This window comes from Tyto alba, unplaced genomic scaffold (assembly GCF_018691265.1).
Source record: "Tyto alba isolate M040663 unplaced genomic scaffold, T.alba_DEE_v4.0 Super-Scaffold_17, whole genome shotgun sequence".
NCBI classification, from domain to species: domain Eukaryota; kingdom Metazoa; phylum Chordata; class Aves; order Strigiformes; family Tytonidae; genus Tyto; species Tyto alba.
The window spans coordinates 12,398,667-12,421,343 of NW_024881279.1; the positions used below are offsets into that span (position 1 = coordinate 12,398,667).

Consider the following 22,677-nt stretch of genomic DNA (forward strand, 5'->3'; position numbering starts at 1 on the left):
CTGCATTTCCTGAAGCACCCATAGAAAAGATACCCAACATCTATTTAACATTTACAGCATCATTCCTTAGATGATGGCGTAAGAGATGAGCAGCTCAGACACCAAGAGCAAAGTGCTGGTCAGTGCAGTGAGCTCAGTCTGATTCCTACTGCAGCACTGTATTTTGGGCAGCAGTTTTTTCTCACAAGGTACATGTGCATATTGCAACTCGCAGTTCCATATAGCAGAACGACTTCCAGACCAATCAGAATTATACTTCATTGAAGCTTAGCACTTTGTGTCAAAGTAAGAAGACCAGCAAAGTCTGGGGAATTCCTACCTACTGAGGATGCAGAACTCTTGAATCCTTTATGCAGGGTTCCTGTTGAATAGTCCTTGGAGGGTAGATTCATGGAGTTGTAACACTTCACAAAACTTTTCTAGACATTTCAAGTTTAGGTATTTTAAATTAAAGGCTGACAGTAGCAAGCTCTTTAAAATGCCAGACTTTTTCCTTCTGTTAGTATCAGATCACAACCATGAGACAATTAAAAAGAATCCTTGGTCTATCCACGCCTTGCTTGACTCCACTCCGGTTATCTTTTTGTCCCAGCTGCGCAGTGGTTTCTGACTTACACGATGACTTACACGTGCCTCAGTGGTATTCTTCCCACTGAACACATCACCTGCCCAGTTAGCTTGATTTCACAGCTGTGTATCGGTTTTCATCTTTGTCCCTATGAATTAGCTGCAAAGAGCACTAAATAGAAACAAGTGAACTTCCTACAATTCTTTGGCTAAATTGATATGCTCAAGGCTGTGAAAAAAATAGAAATGGCAGTGCTGAAGCTGCTGAAAGGCTTTTCCAAAGCTACACACAATTTCTGACGAATACTCTGCAAGCACCAAATTCACAAAATTAAGTAGGTAGAATTTAACATTCCCTAAAGACAACATCTGGACACAAGCCGTAAAAAAGGTTCTTCTTACAGCCTGATTCAGAGAGCAGTTCTACAGTTCTCTAGACATCGCCCTTGCCATTTCTGCAGCACTGCATGTTGGGTCTGTACCGATTTAATGCAGTGTTCAGGGTACTCGCCATCTCTCAAGAGGTTCTGCCCTCCCTCACACACCTCCTACAAAGCCATGCTCCATGTTTTGACCAGGACTGCAGAACTTAGGCTAAAGCACTTTACACATCATATAGCCAGACACGTGCTGTACACTTCATCAAAATCACTTCCTCAAGCCCCATGAGCTTCAGCCACAAAGGAACATGTTTCTACAGGAAGCTTAAAATAAAAAGGTTAAGAAGAAACACTGAGTTAAAAGTTTTATTCATTCAACATCTCACATTACAAATATTTAAAAATTATATGCATACTGGTATAAATAGTCATTTGCAAACTATTTAATAACATTAATTTTCACTAGCACTTCAACAAATGAACTCTTTAAAAAAAGTAACTTGTGTTATATAACTTAGAGTAGAACATACAAAAATATGAACTTAAACGTGAAAATGACTTTAATAAAAAATGAATTACCCTTATTTAAAATGCTATAATAAATACTACAACCTCCCCATACACAGTAAAAACTATATGGAAATTCAGCCAAGTAGTACAATTAACTGACATACTTAAATAACTTTTCCTTCTGATAATATGAGCAATACATTGGGGGAAAAACATATTAGGGATTAGTAAAAACTAGACACCCACTTGCTAAAAGTTTCACTTCCAAAAAATATAACAAAAAAATCTGATGAAAATTATAAAAACTAATTATACTTTAAAATTTAAAAATATAAAAAATAAAACAGTTGAATACAATATTGTCCCAATTCTTACAATGCTATCACAGTAGCTTTAAAATAAGATAATAAAATAAAGCAAATGACCAAAACCTTTTATTCCATTTTTTTTAAAAATAATCTCAAATTTACATTAGTAGAAAGATTGATTTCTGATTCTTTTCTTTAGAAACACCAGCAAGAAAGAGGATTTACTAGAACAGTAGAAAATGACATTTTTAAATGTCTGCAATTAAAAACAAAGAATTACACTGCAAAGATCTTCCAGAAGTCTGAAATAGGTATTGCACATAACTTGAAGTTAACTTGCCACAATTCATCACATTCAAGTTTTAAATCACCTTTTAACAGAAGGTTTTAACTCTTCAAAAACAAAAGGGGTGAATTATCAAGTCTTTCCAACAGCATCCTTATAAAACGCTAAATTCATTCACTGCAAGTTTTAAATTTGCATTCTGCAGAGGTCTGTGTATGGAGAAGTATATACTATACCAAAAAGCACGGGGCAGTGGGGTTCCTTTACATATAAAATAATCAGAAACACTTTATTTTACATTGCAAAAATAACCATGTAATTACTCCGTAACTACATTGTAAATACATGGCCAGTGCCATGCTAGTGTGATAAAACTACATGCTTATTAACCCCTTTGCAAATTGAAGTGATACCCTAAGACTGGTAACCCAATTACATGTTAATTATGTTTGGAGCTACATGGTAACCCCAACTACAAATCCCATGTAATCAGAAGGACATGTAATCACTATTTAAGTACAGAGTAATGTATATAATTGTTTATGCCCTGTAAATCGAAGTGTAACCAAATAATCTGTAAACACGCTTGTCACACAATCACAAGTGAATATTAGTAGAATAACAATTTCTTACATTAGTCATGCATACTAACATTACATGCCTGCCACCTAGCAGGCTCTCTTTTATTCTTTAAATATAATTTAAAAGAGCAGACACATTTCTGCATCAAACACCTAACATCAATTTTTTTTATTAATATTAAAAATGGCTAAACATTCACCAAAAACGTCTGCATTTGTGTATAATTTTTAAAAACTTAGTAAGAAGCTGTAGACAATTTTGATGTTTCTTTACTTTTAAATTTCTACACTATATTTATGCATTTAAATTTCATGGGTCTAAAGACAAGTGTCATTTGTCACTTTCATGCTTTTCTTCTTTAATTCTCAACTTTACATATACTATTTCTTAAATTATATGTACACCAAATACCTGGTGCTGGGCTAAGATGTTTAAGCAACATGCTTTCTTTTCTCTGCAGATTCTAAAATAGCATTGCCAGTGCACAACATCCATAATTCAAAATGTATGCAGAGCACTGAAATGTATAAAAAGCAGAATATAAGAAAATAAAATTTATTAAAATTATTTATATTAAAAAATGAAGTATATGAAGATCTCTCAGTAATAAAAGTACAAAAAGCTACTCTTTGCAATATGAAAAATTGAGGTATTGCATAAAGAGATATCCCGTCAGTGAAAAGTGTGCCTAAAAATGCTCACTGTTGGAAAAACAAGATATACAAAAGTAGTGCATAACAAATATACATTATGTGCATGACAAAATAAGTTAGCTACAAAAACACTGTACCGAAATTCAGCAGGTCATGTACAAAGGGAAAATTATTATTCAAAGCTAGTTCTCAAACAGTGTTATTTCTTGTAATGGTAACCCATCTCACCTGTTTACTGGGTAGGATCGGCACAATAGCACACCCCAAGCCACCTAACAAGCATTAAAAAAATTAAAGGAACATTCCAACTATAATTATGTACTTCAGAGAAAAAAAAGTCCCTGACAATCTACACAAGAGCACTCTGCATTTGCATCACTGTTGTCAATATTTTCAGGGATTTCATTAAAAGCAGCTCCCTTTCTATACTTGACTAGTAGACAGCAAATGTCTCCATTTTGACCTTTGGAACTTGGTAAGGTATAGTTCATTAAAGCCTGTATTGAAAATAAAAACTGCTTCTCATAATCTGGGCTAGGGGAACGGGATGAGGGGGGCCAACAAAAGCTTTTAATGGAGCAGATGTTTTCTGAGCAGTGCTGAGGCAAGTCTTTGGTTTGAGAGAATCTAGGATGTTACCGTGCCACTTGGGCAGTTCAGAAGACTGCCACTACGTCTGTTTGTTTGCACACTGCTAAATAATAATTGGAGAAGTTGGCCAGGGCATTAGTTCAAAAGTAATAAAAATAATTTTCAGAACTACTCCTTCATTCAACTATTTCAAACTAAACCCCTGCACCCATTCAATTAACATGTACTGTGTTAATGCTTCTCAAGGTAGAACTTATTTATAATAAAGCAGGCATTAACTTAGCAATGTTGGCACTTCAAATACCTGTGTTTCTTTATTTCCCCATATTAAGTTCTGAAGAGGTGGAATCTTAGTTGGGATTCTTTCTACAGGACGAGTAAGAAAGGCATATGCACACTTGCACCATTTCATGCACAAATTCAGAAAACAGTGCAAAACAAGACTTGGAAACTACTTAGGTTCATGCCTTCTGTTACAACTAAGTTAGAGTGTATTTAAAACTAACTTTATATCCAAGATGGGAAACGAATAAGCAGTCAATTTTAGTTTGTGTGACACAATGGAATATCAAAACTTCAGTAAAAATCAGTGATATCCTTGAGGTATCTTTAGGTTTTCTACTTTTTCACGTCAAAATGGAGAGCAAAGGCTGGCCCCTGATGAATGTTAGTATATTAGGATATAGAGTTATATATAGCCATCAAAAATAAAATCTATATATTTATCCTTCAGGAGAGGAAATGCCAGTTAACTAGTTGTCATTACTCTAGCTTTGGTAGGATTTCTAGGGCTGTAACCAGACAATTGAGTTCTCAAAGAAAAAAAAAAAAAAAGTGCACTCCCCCCCTCAGTAGTAACTTTACTTAACTTTTACATTCAGGAATTCTTAAAACGTAATAATTTTGATGAAAATATAGTAAGCTCTGCCTATCTCATTAGTAATTTGGATGTGGGTGGTAGTCAAGAGGCACGGTCAAATACATACAGAACTAAAATTTCAGCCTCAAAACCCTTAACAGATTTTTTTAAAAAGATCATTATTATAATGCTGCTTCAACTTTGCTCATGCATTTTTGTTGCTTTAAACATGCTCTTTCCTGTTGGTAGGTAAATGCTAGCTTCATCTGTTGCTGGAAAATTCAGAAGTCGAAACAAAAAGAGAGGCTAAAACAGGCTTCCATGGGGAAAAGTGTCAGAACAGAACGATAGTGTTATTGTTACACGGTTATTTTAATAAAAGTATTCTTATGTTCTTTATTAACAATAATTTAATTAAAAAACCAAAATACTCTATTGTTTCAATTCTCTTTTCTTAATATTTTTCTCTCCTCTAAGAAAATGTTGCATGAAATTAAGTGTTCTCTCGGTAGTAAAGACAAGAGAATGCAACTCGCTTGCAACAAGTTACCAATACGAAAAGGAGTTCCCAATACAGTTTTCAATGACAAGATTCTACAAAATACCCATATTATAGGTCATTCTTTCATTATACTATTGTTAAATTACAGACTACTACAAAAGGGCATGCTATCTTGAATAAGAGAAAGGGTAGGGTGGGGTAGGGACAATCAGGATAACAGAAGAGTGCACTTAATTTGAGGCCTGCATATGAGCACTGCAGTGATCATTTAGTTCCAGCGGAATGAAATATGTCTTGGGCGATCTCCTCCCTCCTTCACCAGGGGCTTGTGGAATTCCCTGCCAGCGCGTGAATGGATAGCAGCCCAGCAATATTCACAGTAATACTGCAGACAGGTAACATTAGCACAGAAAAATGGAGCAAATTTTCCACCGCAACGGGCCCCCTGACATTCATCACAAAGCTGATCATCCAAGACATATGGCTTAACTTCCACCTGTATTCAGAAAATGAGAAGAAAGTTTACAATTCTTAACAACAATGTAGATAATGACAATTCCACACTATTTACTGTGTTCTATCAGGATTGCGATCAAAGTTCTGTAGTAGGGAACATCACAATTTCCCTACTACAGAACTTTGTATTTTCCCGCCCCCCCCTGTTACACATGATCATCGCCATTAAATACCCAAAACTACAGGCACGCAATTTGAGAACAACCCTGCTCCCACTGTCCTACTTGATCCTTTAAAAAAAAAAAACAGAAACCAATGCTGACCATCACTCATGCTGTCACTGCTTTACAGAAAGGACCAGTCATTGATTTGCAGAAAGGACCAATCAACCCATTGCTGCAGAACTAATACACAGATTCACATCTAAACCATGTAGAATTCTGAGGGTTTATTTTTAAGTATGGTGATGATGCACAATTAAGCTCCTACTCTTTCAGGTAGGAATGTAAACTGTTTACACAACACTGTAACTGCAGATTAAATATGCACATGGGTCTGCAAAGCTCAATGTCTGAATTTCCAACTTCAACAAATGTCATTTATTATCTTAATAAACAGCACATTTCTTTTTTAGTTTTTCTGTGGCTTAGTCCTCTCAGCAAATGGAAAGTTACCTAATCTTGCTGTGATCAAATGAGAAACTTAACATGGGACTGATGCCCACCTCCGCTGTTGGCATTAAGGGCTAGATGATGAGCAGTAGTTCAGTACAGCAGACAAGAAAGGAGAAGAAAAATTTCAAGTTCTTAACTGATAATGACTCACAGGAATTTACCAGCTGGTGCTCCAAGAATACATCTACACTGCAACATCTGCAGGCTACTAGCTTTTAATCCAGGCATTTGCATACCAAAACCAAGCCTGCTGTACTGTGGGCTACAAAATCGTGCTCACAGCACTCCTGAGCGCTTTCTCTGTGACAGCAAGGCAAAGCTTGCTGCTCACAGTATCCATGCTGGCTACAGCACAGCTCGTTTAGACATGCCTACATGTCCAAATCACAACTGCAGAACTGCCATCCCCTAAAGGCTCAGATTCACCTCAAAACCAGTAATCACCTCCATTCCTTAGCTCCACAGAACAGTGAAAGGTCCATGTGACATACCAGAAGCGCAACACAAAATTTCACAGGTACAAGTTGCCATTCTAGAAGTGTCTGTGAGCCTTCTCTGAAGCTCATTTAATTAGATGTTTTCACAAACTTTTTCAAATATCCAGACTGTGACTGGCATCTCTACTGTTAACCTGTTATCTCTGCATCTGGCTTAGGGATGGTCCTTTCTGTATCTTACAAAGCCCAGAGGTATGCCAGATCATTCAAAGGAGGACATTCAAAAGTTCCTGTGTTTTAAGCTTACCCAGTTTTATCACAGTCCAGACAGAGCACTGCAGTAGTTTGATGTCATTTGTGCTTACAGTACATATGAACTACTTAGAGACAGTACAGCAGCCTTTTTTTTTTTTTGACCTGTTTTTCTGCTCTTCCACAGCTAGAGTTGTGTTTCTCAAACATCGCTCCACGCCAACTCGGAAGAATTAATTTGTAAAAGAGCAGAGGCAAACAAATATTCCTAACACCATGTTCTCCCTTCACCACTTAGATAGCTATGTATTCTGAGATTGGGTATTCATTGATGAGTGTTGTCTTCTATAAGAGCTAAGAGAAGAAGCTACAAATATGCTATGCAGGCCCCTTACCATGGCAATTCTTCTCTATTATGTCTACTCAGACATATTCAGAGGACAAACTACAGCACTGGTAATTATACCTCTGCTTGCTTTAGCCTGCTACTGCAGCACTTGTTTTAGTGCAAGTTTGCAACCCACAGATACTAGTAAGAGTCCCCAGTGCATTTATTCAGTGTGTGCTTGTCCTGGTTTGGGCTGGAATAGAGTTCATGTTCATTTTTGGTAGCTGGAGGAGTGCTGATGGCACACTGAGATTTCAGGGACTCTCCAGCTCTGCATGCCCTGCATTACCCATTTATACTGTCACCATATTATTTTATTACTCTTATTAAACTGTTTTTATCTTAATCCACGAGTCTCCCTTTGCCCCTCCGACTCCCTCCCCATTCCCAAGTGGGGGAGGGTGGGCGAGTGGCTGCGTGGTGTTTGGCTGCCAACCAGGCTCAAACCACGACAGTGCTGAAGTGCATGTGCCAAATACAGCCTGTAACTGTTACCTGTGCTAGGTGTAGCGAGGTTTCCCAGCTACAAAGCTTAAACTACAGCAACTTCATTGGGCATACTTAGGGTGGCAGCACTCATCACTGCAGCTCTGCAGTGGTGGGTGCTGCAGGCCACTGAGAATTTAATTTGAATTATCTCTTTGAAGGGCACACCCTTTAGCAGCACCTCCTTGCCTAATTTTACAGGAAATCCCTTCGTGTTACTAATTTTATTTTTACAGAATAACTTTATTAGAGAAATTATTAATAATAATACCTTATTAACAAAAAGTAGTACTGCCACTGTTGTATTTTTATCTCTAATGCACCCAACCCCTCCTATAATGAATCCTCTAAGCACTTAACTCCCCACATTTCTTCTGAACTACACACAAAATGGGGAAATAAGGAGGAGTGGGAGGAGAGAAAGAAGGGGAAATAGATTGCAAAATCTTTGCTAGAGTTCACAAGTACTTACTTAAATTTGAAGTCCCACCAGCTTCAATGGACCTATTCACCCAAGTGTCTGCTTATGCAAGCAGAAGTTGCACAAGGGCAGCCCAAATTATTTGTTCAAAGCCGTACAGAACTTATTTCAGAGCCAAAATTAGAACAAAGACATTCCAATTTGCAGGCCCACAGTCAAAGTGTTGTTAAAATTTTTCTACCCAAGCTTTGCAGCCAAAGCAGAAGTGAAATGATAATCAGCTAATCAGCCAAGTTTGGGGGTTTTCCTCTGTAGTAATTATAAAATTAAAATCAATAATGACAGTCATGTAAGAAAAATTCAGAGACAAAGCATGAATTAGAACAGAAGATGTAAGTATCCAAGTTTCTTAAAACTGTGGCCCAAAGATTACTGTAATTGGCAAAGTCACATTTTATATAGATGAAAAGGGCAGACACAAGCAAACTGCAGATCCATTTGGCATATTCCTTTAATTTATAACAATAAAGGAATAAAATAACAAGACATGGCCTTTGCGTAAACTGTGGAGGATGACTATGAGGCTGTAACACACACTAACGAGGTTACAATGCGTTACCATGATGCTCTTTAGGACCACACAGCACACAGTGTGTAACACTAGGGCCAGATTCTGCCCACTCTCTAAAAAGATGCAGAACAGGAGTAAGAACTGATCCACCCTTGGCAGATACCTTGCTCCCTGACATTATACAAACACTGCAAGTGCAAATACTTGCAGTGGGAGTATATGACGAGTGCAATATTCTTATAAAAGGCCAAGGCAGCTGACATGCTTCCCATTATGCTAAGCAATTTGAGAAAGTCTGCTTCACAGTTGCCTCCCACGTTCCAGAAGCAACAGCTCTGTACTACTCCTTCATTTTTATTCTGTGTTGTATCTAAGTGGCACAATCTAGCCCTAAATATGCAATTAATCTGATATAACATTTACAGTCTTCACAATGACACACATTTACATGGAAAAGCATTTCTAGAGAAAGTACTGAACAAAAATAGAATACGCTTGAAGACCTTACCCGTTTATCTATCTCTCCATGCTGCAGCTGAACAAAGCGAGCACTGATAGCAGCTATGTAACTCTGTTGATTAGAAAATGCAACCCGCCCAGCTCCTTTTGGGTACTTCAGCTCAGGGTCTGTGTCAATTCCAGCATAGCACACTCCTCCATACAGCCGATCCATTATCATTGCAAGTTCCACTAAACCAGAAAGGAAAACGAAACAGTGGTGTAGACTTGGCAATTTTCACTAAAAGCATCAAATGAAACAGTCAGTTTGTATTCATGTCCCCCGCTGTAAGTGTCAAGAACACTTAATACTTCCCTTGCTGAAATAACTTGCTTCCCCCATTGCTCCCCAAATCAGACTGCATATTCAACATGCCCAGTGCTGCGGAACACGCAGTGTACCTGCTCGTAAAGGCCGAGGAACACCACCAACAAAAATGGTTTTTCGTGGGTCAAGAGGCTGTGAACCATCCATAACAAAATCACTATCACTAAGGTTCCAAGGCCGGATCTGAACCTATGGACAAAAAGCCTTTTTTTTTAACCATTCACAACTCAAAGTATCTTAGTAATATAAATTAAAACAGCATCCTACAAAGAAGAAAACCTCTTAAACACTGTACTTTCTAAACTAATTTTCTACTCATTCAGCAATCATTTCTCAAAATAAAATGGTAATAAGCTCTGTTAAGACAGACCACTTGACCATACTAAATTTCACCACTTCCTTGTTACCCAAACTTCTGGGAAAAAAACCTCACCCTCTACTTACACATTTACTTAATCACACTGAACTGTGCTGTACAAACCACATTGGTACATACGTATCTATGCTGTTCATGTAGTTCTAGCCAAGTGTAAGCACTAGACTAGTGTTATCTCAATGCAACAGGCTCCAGTGCACAAAGTTGTGTGCTTATTTACTATGCAAAACTAGCTGCTTTATATCTGCTGGCCAAATTTGAAGTACAGGAGTACAGCCCCAAACCATCTGTACTAATAATTTACTGTTCAATGCCATGTTATGTTTTTTTGAATTTGTCTCTGTCAAAGCAAGTTATATGCAACACTCAGACTATGAATTCTACAGTTTAATCAATAATAATCATAAAATACCTGTCTGGAAATATGTTTATTACATCAGCAATGGTGAAATTTAGCAAACCTCCTTTTTCTAACAAAAAAATGAATTGTAACTAGCCTAAAAAACTTCATAAGGGCATCTGAAGAGAACAATTTCTTCTTATCATACAGGAGTTGTGCAGACCCTGACAATTCTACCTACCGGTTTGTCTTTGATAGTGGGGCTGGAAACACAAAGATAGAGCTTCCCATCTTCTTCAATACATGCATCAATCAGTGCCTGTACAGAGCTTTCATCTTGGAACAACAAAAATGCATATCCTACAAAAGACAAAACAAACACATAACTTCTTTTGTCTATTTGCCTATAGGATAATAATTTAACCCAGAGTTATGCTTGGCACCATGTCATCATGCTACCATACAGTAAGGGACAAACTTTAAGGTGCTCTCACACACTTCCAATCCAGCTTCCTCCAAGTCCTCTGCAGAGACATGAAGGAAAGCAGGGAGCTTGCTTATCAGCACACTCTCTCCCCACTTCCTTTGAAAAGGATAAGCCAGCGGTATGAACTGAGCAAAAGCCACAGCTGTAGACACAAACCTGCCAGGATGGTTGTTAATATAAGGTACAAATCCTTTCCAGCTTCTGTGGAGGGCATTTAGTCCTTTTAAAGAGGACTAGTCTTGACTATTATTGCAAAAATAAAGAACAACAGGGGGAAAAAGGAAAATGGAATAAAGTAAAACCAGAAAGTTAAGGAAGAATTCTTTTAGTGCAGAATAATTGCAAAGCCACATTCTAAATCCCAACAGTTTATAACAATCCCAAGGATTAAACATTTTTCCCCCTAAACACTGGGTCATTGTCACAAAAATCTTGTCTAAAATGGAGTCTCATCAAAAAAACTGATTCTAAAATGTTCATATGTTATTGGTTATCAAGTATTTACCTTTAGGAGGAAAATAAGATTTGCTCTCTGCCTTGTGTGGCCAGTCTACAATCAAGGGTCCAAAGCGACGAAAACTAGCAGTGATCTCATCTGTAAAAAGAGAAAAAAAAAGGCACGAATTGAAATTAAAATACATTGAATGGAAGATATTTGAAGAACATTGATTTCAGGTAGCTTCATCCTACAAATAAGCATTCTATGATCCTGAAGGTTCAGCAGCTCATAGCAATGCTTACTAGCTGATGGGGAGTCTTTATGGCAAGTCAGAACATACATTGGAAAACAAGACAGGTCAAAGATCAAGCTTTTATTTCTACTGATGATTATCAATAAAACCTCATGACCCATTAATTCACAGAAATGGAGTCACTGCATCTGTACAGCTATCATAACCCATATCATAACCTAGCTTCAACTGTTCTCCCACAAAGAGTTTAGAGACAATTTGCTGACTTGCTAGTGAGGCCAATATGCCTTATAACTGCAGAAAGACTGGAAAAAAATGAAGGGATTATCACCAGACCCAGCCATGCCTGTTCATACCTCATGCCAGTGCCACATGTGCAAACACTGTCTGAGCTTGACCTCAAACTAGCAGAGTAAACTTGCAGGACATAGCTATGTAATTTTATAGGACAGATGGCAAGAACATATTACTGTATCAAGAAGCAATTCTTGCATCCATTTCAATTCTGCCTTTGACCTCAAATTACTAGTATAAATTTGCATATGCTAGTCCTATAGAAGTCTTCTAGTTGCAATTCTGTTCCTAAGAGTGAGTGATTATTCCCTTTTCCTTCTCCACAAACACACTTGAACCATTGATAATTAAAGTTCTCTGGACAAGACTTTTAATTAAAAAATTGAAACAAATGGAACAAACTTCACATTGCTAGTGTCACCTAAATTGGCACACTGCTCAGCTGTGTTCTGTAATGGCACTGCAGGGCTTTCTATACTAGCACATTGTTGGGAGGTTCTAATACACAATTTAGAGGATTTTCCCCATCCTCAAATGCAGTTAGAAATCTGAAAAGGTGCTACCAGTTATGTCTTTTTCAGTTTGCTTACACTCTTTGATGACATTGCTAATGAAATAGTTACTGATAATCCACTGCACTGACGGCTTCTCTGTGTACTACCAATCATCAGGAACATATACAAGCAGGGGTGGTGTGTCAAGATGACATGCTGATGAAGATACCAACAAAGGGAACAATACTTACTATGTAACTATTCTTAAAATAGATCTCTGTTCAGAAGAGCACTTAACACAAATTTAATGTTGAAGCACATATATAAAATGCTTTCTAGAAACATGATCAGTAAAACGTCAAAAATTCAGCTGTGATATAGATTTTAAATTGTATACTTATTCTAATTCACACTTGTGCAACAGGAAGAGCACTGACAGAAGCAACACTGAAAAATTCAAGCTACCCTCATAGCTCAGGTTTAAGAAAGGTCCTATTCCATAACTAGGGTCCACAAAGATCAAACTATTCATGTGCTCATCTGCTTTGAAAACCACAAAGGTGGCAAAGTTAAAAAACAAACAAAACACCAACAAAGGCAGAGAAACTATAAGATAATTTTTCCTTTTGTGAACACTGTTAGATTTGACCTTTTAATAATAAAGTAGCTCTTATGTGTGACATGAGTCAGATTGTCATGTCACAGTAGTACACACCGCAGTGCATCACACTCCCCTGATGCAAAAAGTAGGTATTAAAACAATTCTGTCATTAATAAAAAGAAACTTTTCAGATCTACAGTTGCTGTAAATCATATGCTTATACATACAGAACTCTAGTGAAATGAAGCTCCACAATGTTTGTACGTTGTATTTTTTTAATTTTTTTTTTCATAACAACTGCAGTATTCTGTCACCTTTATCTGTATGATAGACCCACGACAAATTCCTGGTTCCTCACTGTATGCAATTGTCTCTGCACAGAATCATTCCTGTCTGTGTCCTCACCATGCACTCATTAGAAGCTTCCACAGGACACGTTGCTGAAAACCTCTGAGAACTATACATAAGCATCCAAATAAAGACCTACAACTTACTATGCTACACAAACTTTTTAAAACTACTAGCAACACTTTTTCTACTACTCGTTTCTGGTGCCTATGAAATTATTGCAATGTATTTATGAGTTTCAACAGGTGAAATTTACTTGTTTATTTTTGTAGCGCTATCCCTTTTTTATCATTTTTATACTGTAGAATTAGTTAAGTACATGGTAACGATTTTGTTCTTCAATGGCAGAACAATCCTGTAGTCTGAACTAGTTTGAATTATCTCACATTTGCCATGGACTGAAAGTGATAATATGCAAAGATCCATTTACATGTCAAAGCCTTTCTGTAGAGTTTGGAAAATAATCATTCATTAGATGACAGACAAAAGGTTTCACACCACAGTTTTGTCTTTAAGCCAGGAGGAGCTTTTCTGGGTAAGATTTTTGGGGTGTACCTTCATCAATATCTGGTGGCAGTCCACCGACAAAGACTTTACGGGAATACCGTTCCACTCTTTCTCCGTTCTGATGGGAGAAGCAGTGAGGTGATCCTAAACCACTGTGAAGAGTCTGATCCCCACGTCCATCATCCAAGAACCCGTCTTCCATCGGAAACAGTGAAGATTGACCTGAGGAGAGGGTTAAAAAAAAAAAAAAAGAAGGGAAAAAAAAACATACTAACAGAACAAAGCGCATACCCTTTAAACAATTTTTAAAAAAACCACTAGTTGCTGCATTAGCAGTAGAACCATTTGCAACCTTCCCTTTTCCTGAGCAGTTGTGTTCTCAATTTCATGTGAACCTTAGAGTTTCCAGTATCATTCAGTAATTCAAATGCATTTTTTCAGAGAAAAGGTTGCTACGTTCTTCATAACTTCACTACAACTAATGAAAATTTGAAACAAAAAACGGATGCTCAAGTTGATAATTTTCTGTAATATTTTGCGTTTCCAATTAGATTTCTTTTAAAAAGATGTAAAAACAGAAGAGAATATAAGCCAATTTTTTTTTTCTGCAACTTCCCCAATAGCAGACATCACTGAAACCTAAGCCATATATATAATTTTCCACTGAACAGCTTCTTACAATGAGTAGATACAATTTCACAGTGCAGATGGGAAAACAAGAATTCTACCAGCTAAATATATTACACATTTAAATTACCTGATATCAAAACATATCATAAACCACCCACTTGTAAATAACAAAAATATCCTAGCAAAACCAGGAAGACCCACTGTAATTTACTGCAAATGAAGACTGAAAACTAGGCAATACCGTGTCATTCCTAGAAGCAAGTTTACTTAGATGTTGCAACAGAGTTTCGTTAATGGACTTACTCTAAGAGAAAATGTTGTAAGCATGCTTCTCCTCACAGCCCAATATTCTTCTATGATAATCCTTGTCACAGATTTCCTTAATAATATTAATTTATTTTAAATAAGATTCTTTGATTTATAAATGCGACTGTAGAATATCATACAGCACACAAGCTGATCTCTTCCATGAATTTACCCTTTAGTTACAGTATTCAGTATCTAGACAACAAACTGAATAGACTACTTCTCATTTAAGGAAACTTTTAGGAATAAATAAATATGTATAGAAAAAGTAAGCAAATAAATAAGGTGTGCTATAAGTTTTAGAATACATTTCCTTCTGCCTATGATGTGATATACTATGTCTGCTTTTTCAGAATTTATTACAATCTATCACAGTAATGTATCAGTAAGGTTAATTTATCCTGCACTTGCTTCCTTCCTTTGAAATAAATTGATTTTAAAAAAGAAAACATCTTGAAAACAGAAAGTTTGACCAGTTCCAATATCCAGACATTTTCCATGCAAAAATCAAACAGCTAACAAGGTGACAGAAAAAAATGCAATAAAATCCACAGTCCATAGAATTTATACAAACAAAAAATGGAAGGCTCAGTCAGCTTGCTTTATTTGAAATTTCAAGAATCTTTGTATACATTTTGTTAAAAGTCAACTATGATCAGACCTGTTTCTGTAGCTAGGCACATCTGGTTACTACTATGATAAAAATAATGTAATATAGACTTAAATGCTATTTTGTTTTCCCCTAATGAACTAATGCACGTCATTTGTTTCATCTCTTGAGACCCCAGTCCGGCAGGTATTCTTGGAAGGGAGCAATTCTCCATACCTAAACAACCTTTTCAGGTTCATCCCCATTACCACTGCTGTTAGATAATTTGACATGCATGCTTGCAGGGTCTGGTTCTTTAACCTAGCAGGCCAGAACGTATGTTCACTATAGTCTATGCTGCATCAAGAAAACCATCAGCACCCAAAAGAACCAAAATAAACTTCTCCAGCATTGGCATTGACAACATACACACAAACACAGCAACGTAGCCCTCCAATGTAACAAATCATATAGATGATGTCCACTGTAAGGATTGTGATCATTTCAGCCTCAATAGTATTACTGTGGAGTACTACCTAATTCAGTTAAAATGTTTATGGCATGCAGACTATGGAAACTTATGTGAAACTGATCCTTTATAAACTTGTATTTTGGTATTTGCCCTCTAGTAACAACTTAAATGTTATTTCTCCCATGAGACATTGTCAACATTAGAAAATTAAATAGGAATATTGTTACCTCGCCTTCTCCCATATGTCCTTGCTGCATGTTAAATGAGAAAGAAAACAGCCTTTCAAACATTGTTAAAAAGGACCAAAAGACCTTGTTTTACCGCCTTTATACTAACTCAGTGATTCTCAAGTCTTTTCATACTCCAGTCATTTAAAATGGTGTTCATAAGCTGACCTCCCCCACCACCCACAATACCATGCCTTCCTTGCACCATCTCTGTTACTTATTGATAAAACATGTTGATATGAGGCTGACAAAGTATATATGTATACTCAAACAGACTGCTTGAAAACAATTTTAGTTCTTAATTTGCACATTTATTTTTGAACCTATTCCTTAATCCTCTGCTGGGTGTATGCCTGTAAGTAAATGCATCTCTCCTCACACACCAATCTGCAGTGCACTGTGCTCTCAACCTTGACAAGTTCAAGCACACTCTAACACTGATCTTCATTTGAACTGCAGGAAAATCCCTAACACAAGGAAAGGGGAGGACTACTGTGTTAATTTCTGTTTTGAAATGAGGTTGCTATGAATGCTTTGCACAATCCACAACCTTTGGTTAAATTATTACTGGCAAACAACCAGATAAAAAACTTAAGGAGAAAATGTCTGGGGCACTAAAATTGCCTTTCAGACCTCCTGCAGTCTACATACAACATTACAGATTCTCTCATACTAACTTAGTATACCTCACTGTAAGTACTTGACACCGCTTCCTACTTTTCATTTTCCAAAACAAATCAAATCTACCACTAAAAAATACAACATTTTTCTGTGCTGACTTGCAGGACCCATTGTCAGAATATGGCCAAATGTTCTAATCAAACTTGGACATTCTTTCTCTTTTAATCTCATTAAAATCCATATCTGAAAGCAGGCCAACTGTTTTCAAAACTTCAATACTCCTGGCAAGTACTATGAGAAACTGAGCACATCATGCATCTTATTTTGCTTCCTCATTCAAAATTGAGACTGACAGTTAGTTTAAGCATTGAAATATTTGTAAACCACAACAAAACAGGAGTTGTTTCCTCTTTCAAAATAAAAATTATATCAATCCAATTTACTTCATGATTATTTAACATCTGTAAGATCACTCTACTTCTCTGATCTTTTGCTGATAGAGACACTCACAATTAACACCAAGAATACAAAATAATGAAGCCCTAGTCTTCAGACTGGAGCATATTTTTCAAGTGTTCACAGAGGCACTGGCTTTATGGAAGAATCTTAAAGGCTGAAGGCCTTTACAAGTATGATTTTTCCATGGTAATTCTGAATTTAGAAATTCAAGATGCTCATACAGCCCTCAAAGTAGAAAGTTTTAAGGAACCTGTCTTTTATGGAAAGCAATCGGCAATCTTACCGCATTTCTGACAAAGCTCAGAAGCCTTTGCACATTTTAGAAAACATTAAGCGCTTTCAAAAACAGCTCCGCCTATAAAGCCATAAAAATCTTGCTTGTGGTTTCTAAATTACTAACAAAACCACACAAACTCCCTTCACTTGGTACACCCAATCTTGGCAACAAAGCATGCAGCAGAGATACGACTCCCACTGTGGATCTGCGACCACAATTTAGGTCAGCAGACTCCTCACTGCTTTGCCACCTGTGTCACTCAAGGCAATAGGATTTTTCTCCTTTATCAGTATGGAAAACAACAAAAAAAGCTCAGCCACCAGCTAGGAAGCATTTCCAGTGCCAAATATTATTGAAGAGCTTTTGAGAACCAAATACTAGGATTTTTTTTTTTTCTTAGTTTGCTTATTTTCTGCATTTGCTTCATCTAACTCACAAAATACCAACATTTGACATTTCAAAACATTTCTGAGGAGCCACAGTTTATAAACTACCCCAGTACAGCACAGATACAAACTTTCTCTGCTCATTGAATTCAGAGCTCATCACACACCATTAATTTCACACAATGTAATACACAACACTGAAACTAAAGAATGCTCTTTTGGCAGGCCAGGAAGACAGCTAACTGTGATTTACCAATTCTGTCTCTGGCTTTCATAATTTCATATTAAGAGAAATCTTTGCTACATGAGTACCCTAGCTAAACTGCAACATAAATGAAACCTTAAGGTAACTGTTACCAATCAAGAGAAAAATATTTAATTCTGAAAATCAGGATGCTTGCCTATCTCCTGCTGAGAAATGAGACAACTACAACACTAGTCTGGATTCCTCAAATCTATTTTTCCCTTTCTTCAAAATTTGAGATAACTGAATAAAGGGCCTAGGACAGATTTACTAATCTCACAAGATATCTGAGCAAGAATTATGTTCCAAAACCTAAAAAAAAAACATTGTTAATGCCACCGGTTCAACTGCTTATTAATAACCTATGCAGAGATAGTTTTCTGATAAAATCAGTCTGAAATTTAAAATGCTATTAGCAGCTGCTTCAATTCTCACCTCAGCCCTCCCTGCAACACTCCTAAGAAATAAAGCCACACAGAAAGCCAATGATCTTTTGCAAAAATCTGCTGCATTTACTGTCTTTCATTTTAAGGAACTTAATGAATAAGCAACCCACTCAAATTTTTGTGTCTTCTCTTCATTTGAGACACTTAATGGGCTCCTGGCCATCTCCCTCTCTTTTATTTTTTTTTTAAAAATCACATCTTTCATGTCTAATGTACCTCCAATTAAATGTGTTGAGCTTTCTTCTCTCTAAAGGAAGCACCAAAAAGATTGTGAGCATGTTGTGTATAATCACACATACAATTCTGTGTGAATTACACAGTTCTCAATGACAAAGATACTCTGCTGAAAAAGCATGAAAAACATATGCAGGAAGACTAAATCACTCAAACCTCAAACTTCCTACATGCTTGTCCTGCAAAAACTATGCCCAAGCTAAGCACCTGACACTCCTTAATGGTTCTTGCTGCCCTCCAATTTGCACGATGGAAGTAATTTCAGGTGTATTTTGTGCCCTTAACTGTGGAAGACTTACATTAAAAGGTCAGCTCAAGAGCAGACTGTTGAAAGCAAAGGGACCAGCAAGCAAGATCTGTATCTCCCATGAATGTCATCACAGCTTTCTGAGGCCACGTTATGACTATGCGAATTGTTCAAGCATCCACAGTTCATATTAATATAAACACCATAAAACCCTGGAGCGGACAGAGCACCTGAATGCTCAAAGTTAAATTACAGTTGTACCTTCATTCTCGCTACCTTGCTATAGCTGTTTCAAGGCATGCAAAGTCTGGGGTGATGTAGTACCTCTCCAGTTTTGTACCTAATTCGTATCTTTTGTCCAAGAGCTCCTCAACGCAGGGATTCTATCCTTTACTGTGGCACAGAGGCCAATATAGTAACACACTGCAATCATTTATCTTAGTTACCAGTATGCTTTCATTTCTTTCCTCTCAAAGATCAAACGAGACTACATTCATTCATGAGTTCTAAGGAATTTCAGGTTTCTATGCACATTACTCACTGAAGTTACCAGAGAAATATTTTTTAAATTTAAAAGGGACAAATATTCATGTTGACTTTTTACATAACCTGACTGAGAACAAGACCCAATCACACCCTTCCACCAGGCTCTACCACCAAGACAGCTTCCCACCATCCAGCTCCAAGAAAGCTAGGGAACTTACGCCCATTTGCATACTCTTTCATATTCTACACCAATCATACAGGCTCTAGGAAAAATATTCAAGCTGAACAAGATTTTGCGGAAGTGATCCTAATTTCATAAGCTTTCATGAGTAAAGTAATGATTTTAACTGCTGATTTTCAGGGACAAAAAGCAACTAACAGAAACCTACAGTACAAACAAGGGAACCACTACAAGGGAAACAGACTACAACTCTTGCAAATTAAGGCAGTGAAGAGGAGAAGGGAAAATAAAGCCTTTATACCATCATCAGCTACTTGTTAAATATTATATAAACAGAGAAAAGCATAGGAATCCAGATATTTTTTAAAAAGGGGAACAGGAAGTTTTTCTCTAAGACTATATTGAAACCTTTCCATAGTATTTCAGAAAATTTTAACTGTAGATGGTCATAGGTAGCCAGTTTCTTATGTTGGAAGGCAAATATGATCAATGCACAAACAGAGTTTCAACCTTTCACAGAAACTGTTTATGCTGCTAGTTATTTTCTTCCCCTAAAGGGAAGACAGGGAGGTAATTTGGTGCTGGTCTGCCTTCTGTTTCACTTAGGACTTAATTTTTAGAGAAACAAGTACCAAAGTTTCACAGGATTATTTCTAAATGTGAACTGGGTATCCTTGAATCTATTACAGAAAATAGTTATGCTTTCATTAGTTTTATTTTTAAATTATAGAAAAATAACTGAAGTACAATCCACCATTCCAGCAGCAAAGTCTTATTTCTAAATAATTCTACACTAAACTGTATTTTGTAATTGTAGCAAGATTGACAATGCTGTGCACAAGGCCATTAAAATATGAACTACAGTATTTTATTACCTTTTCCCCCTACTACTCCTTGAGGGCAGATAGAGTTGATTATAACTCAAGACTTGAGATTTTATCACTTCATTATTTCACAATGCATTTCATACGTAATGCATGGATCACATGTTTCTACCACAGGTAACAGCACATTTCCCAAGAAGTTCTATAAGGTCATCTCAAGCCCTATTTCACTAGTAAAGAATCGAATCATATCCTTAGCCAAACTAAAAGCAGAAAAATTAACATTAAAAATAGTATCTATATTTAACCTACCTTTGGCTAAATTATCTCTGTATATGAAGAAGCAATTCAGAGACCAAGACAGGTATTTTCAAAGAGGTATATATATACTTTCTCAAATTAGAACATACAAATCATATCTACCTATATGTATTATATACAAAGGTATTTATCCATATTTAAAAGACCCTTACAACTTAAATCTTAGATTATGTTTTCAATAGGAAAGCAGATAGTGCCATGAAGTGTTGCATGGCAGGCAAAAAAGTACTGTTTTTTATGCATTCCTTGTACTTTAGTTCTAAAATATTAAGGACAAAAGGATTAGGCTACAGTTCCATGATTGTTAACATAAGATATATGCATGTGTGCAAAAATTTTGCCCAGTTCAAGCACATAATCTAATTTCTGTCAAATCATCCTGAGCCCATGATGTGTTGACTGTGGAACAACAGCCAATGCATGGTAGAGCGGCACAGACACATGATACCTGATCCAGGATAAATTCTGTCAACACAGACTAAATTTATCAAAATTTTAACAAATCTACACTGACACTGAACTTATTCCATGTCAGAACTTTGCATCTTACAGTCACAGCCATCTTTATGATATTGCCAAATTAGATCCCTGGTTTAAAAACTGTTTTCAAAAATAAGCTACTAAAAAGGGATGAGAGATTCCCTATTTTGTGCATTTCAAACACTACCAAACTTCAAAGAATGAAAAACATTCAAACAGTATTTTCTTAATCTAAGACAACCTTACAAAAATTAAACACCAATATGTACATCTGGAGAATGTATATTTATTACATTTTTATCAATATCAAAGTCAACATGAAACCAGAAAAGTAGACTACATCTGACTGCACAGTAAAATCAAGGATTAACACCTTTGGAAGTACTGATTCTGCAAAATTAAGTGGCAGAAGTGCAAAAAACTGCATTCTTCCCTCCCAATTTATTTTTAAAGAAAAAAAAAATAAAAAAGGCATGTGATGAGAAATATAGCTCTAGTTTATGTCCAAAATGTCCAAACAAATGCTGAAAAACAAGGGTATTATTGTAGATGCAAGTTTTATGCTTTATTTCAAGTAAAGCCAGATGCCTGAAGACAAGTATTTACCCATTCCTTCTGTTGAGAACACTAACAAAATGAAGTTTCTGGTATTCTGTAGCATTCAAGTACAGGTCTGACTAGAATCTTTCATTTTAAATTTCAGGTCACTGTCACAAAACACAACCAACATACAAAAAGCAAACAGGTTTCTTTTCTTCTAAAACGCTGAAGAGAATCTACCTTTGAAAGCCTTTTAGCACTGACTCTTCTGACAGTGACACTGGTTTACCTGTGATTGTGTTGAATTAATTGGGTTCACATGGTAAAAAGGTAGAACCTGACTGTATAGCACAAAGCAGATTATCAGCATAATAACTCCTAATAGTTTGATTGTTGACAACTTTATACATCAAATAACCCGCGGGGTGGAGGGGGAGAGAAGCTGAGAAACAGTGAAAGTGAAAGCTACAGTTTCCAAGGCTTGTGCAATGAGCTCCACATTTCCAAGGCTTTAATCTGCCTAAAGCAAAACCGCCTCACTGAAGAGACTGTGCAGTTATATTCAGAAAAGAATAATCTTGGGGGAAAAAGCCGATACACTAATGGCTCTCATTCCCACGTACTACTCAAACCCAGCTATAGTGGCACCCAGAGGCTGTGCCCCTGCGTGGAACCACACACGTGCTTCCAGCTCAGCCAGTCCAGCCCAGTGTCGGTTCCAATCCACCTTTGTGAGAAACTCAAACTAACTCCCAGATTGGGCAACTGAGACAAAAAGTCCTAGACATGCTTCCAGCATGCTATTCAAGCACAAGATTG

The 22,677-nt window shown here is 36.8% G+C and overlaps 1 protein-coding gene across 2 annotated transcripts in view; it reads right to left on the reverse strand.

Annotated features, from left to right (window-relative positions):
* Positions 1-1,300: 1,300 nt before the first annotated feature.
* Positions 1,301-22,677, reverse strand: part of CPEB4 (cytoplasmic polyadenylation element binding protein 4) — a 43,608-nt gene continuing 22,231 nt past the window's right edge. The window contains exons 3-9 of one of the 2 annotated variants that reach the window (XM_009976264.3): positions 16,113-16,136; positions 13,937-14,110; positions 11,458-11,547; positions 10,707-10,825; positions 9,824-9,938; positions 9,432-9,613; positions 1,301-5,734 (exon numbers count right to left, since the gene is read on the reverse strand). In XM_009976264.3, coding sequence (XP_009974566.1) covers positions 5,507-5,734; positions 9,432-9,613; positions 9,824-9,938; positions 10,707-10,825; positions 11,458-11,547; positions 13,937-14,110; positions 16,113-16,136 — 932 coding nt within the window. In that variant the 3' untranslated portion in view covers positions 1,301-5,506. The remainder of the gene's footprint in view (positions 5,735-9,431; positions 9,614-9,823; positions 9,939-10,706; positions 10,826-11,457; positions 11,548-13,936; positions 14,111-16,112; positions 16,137-22,677) is intronic. The other variant, XM_033005515.2, reaches the window with a different exon arrangement.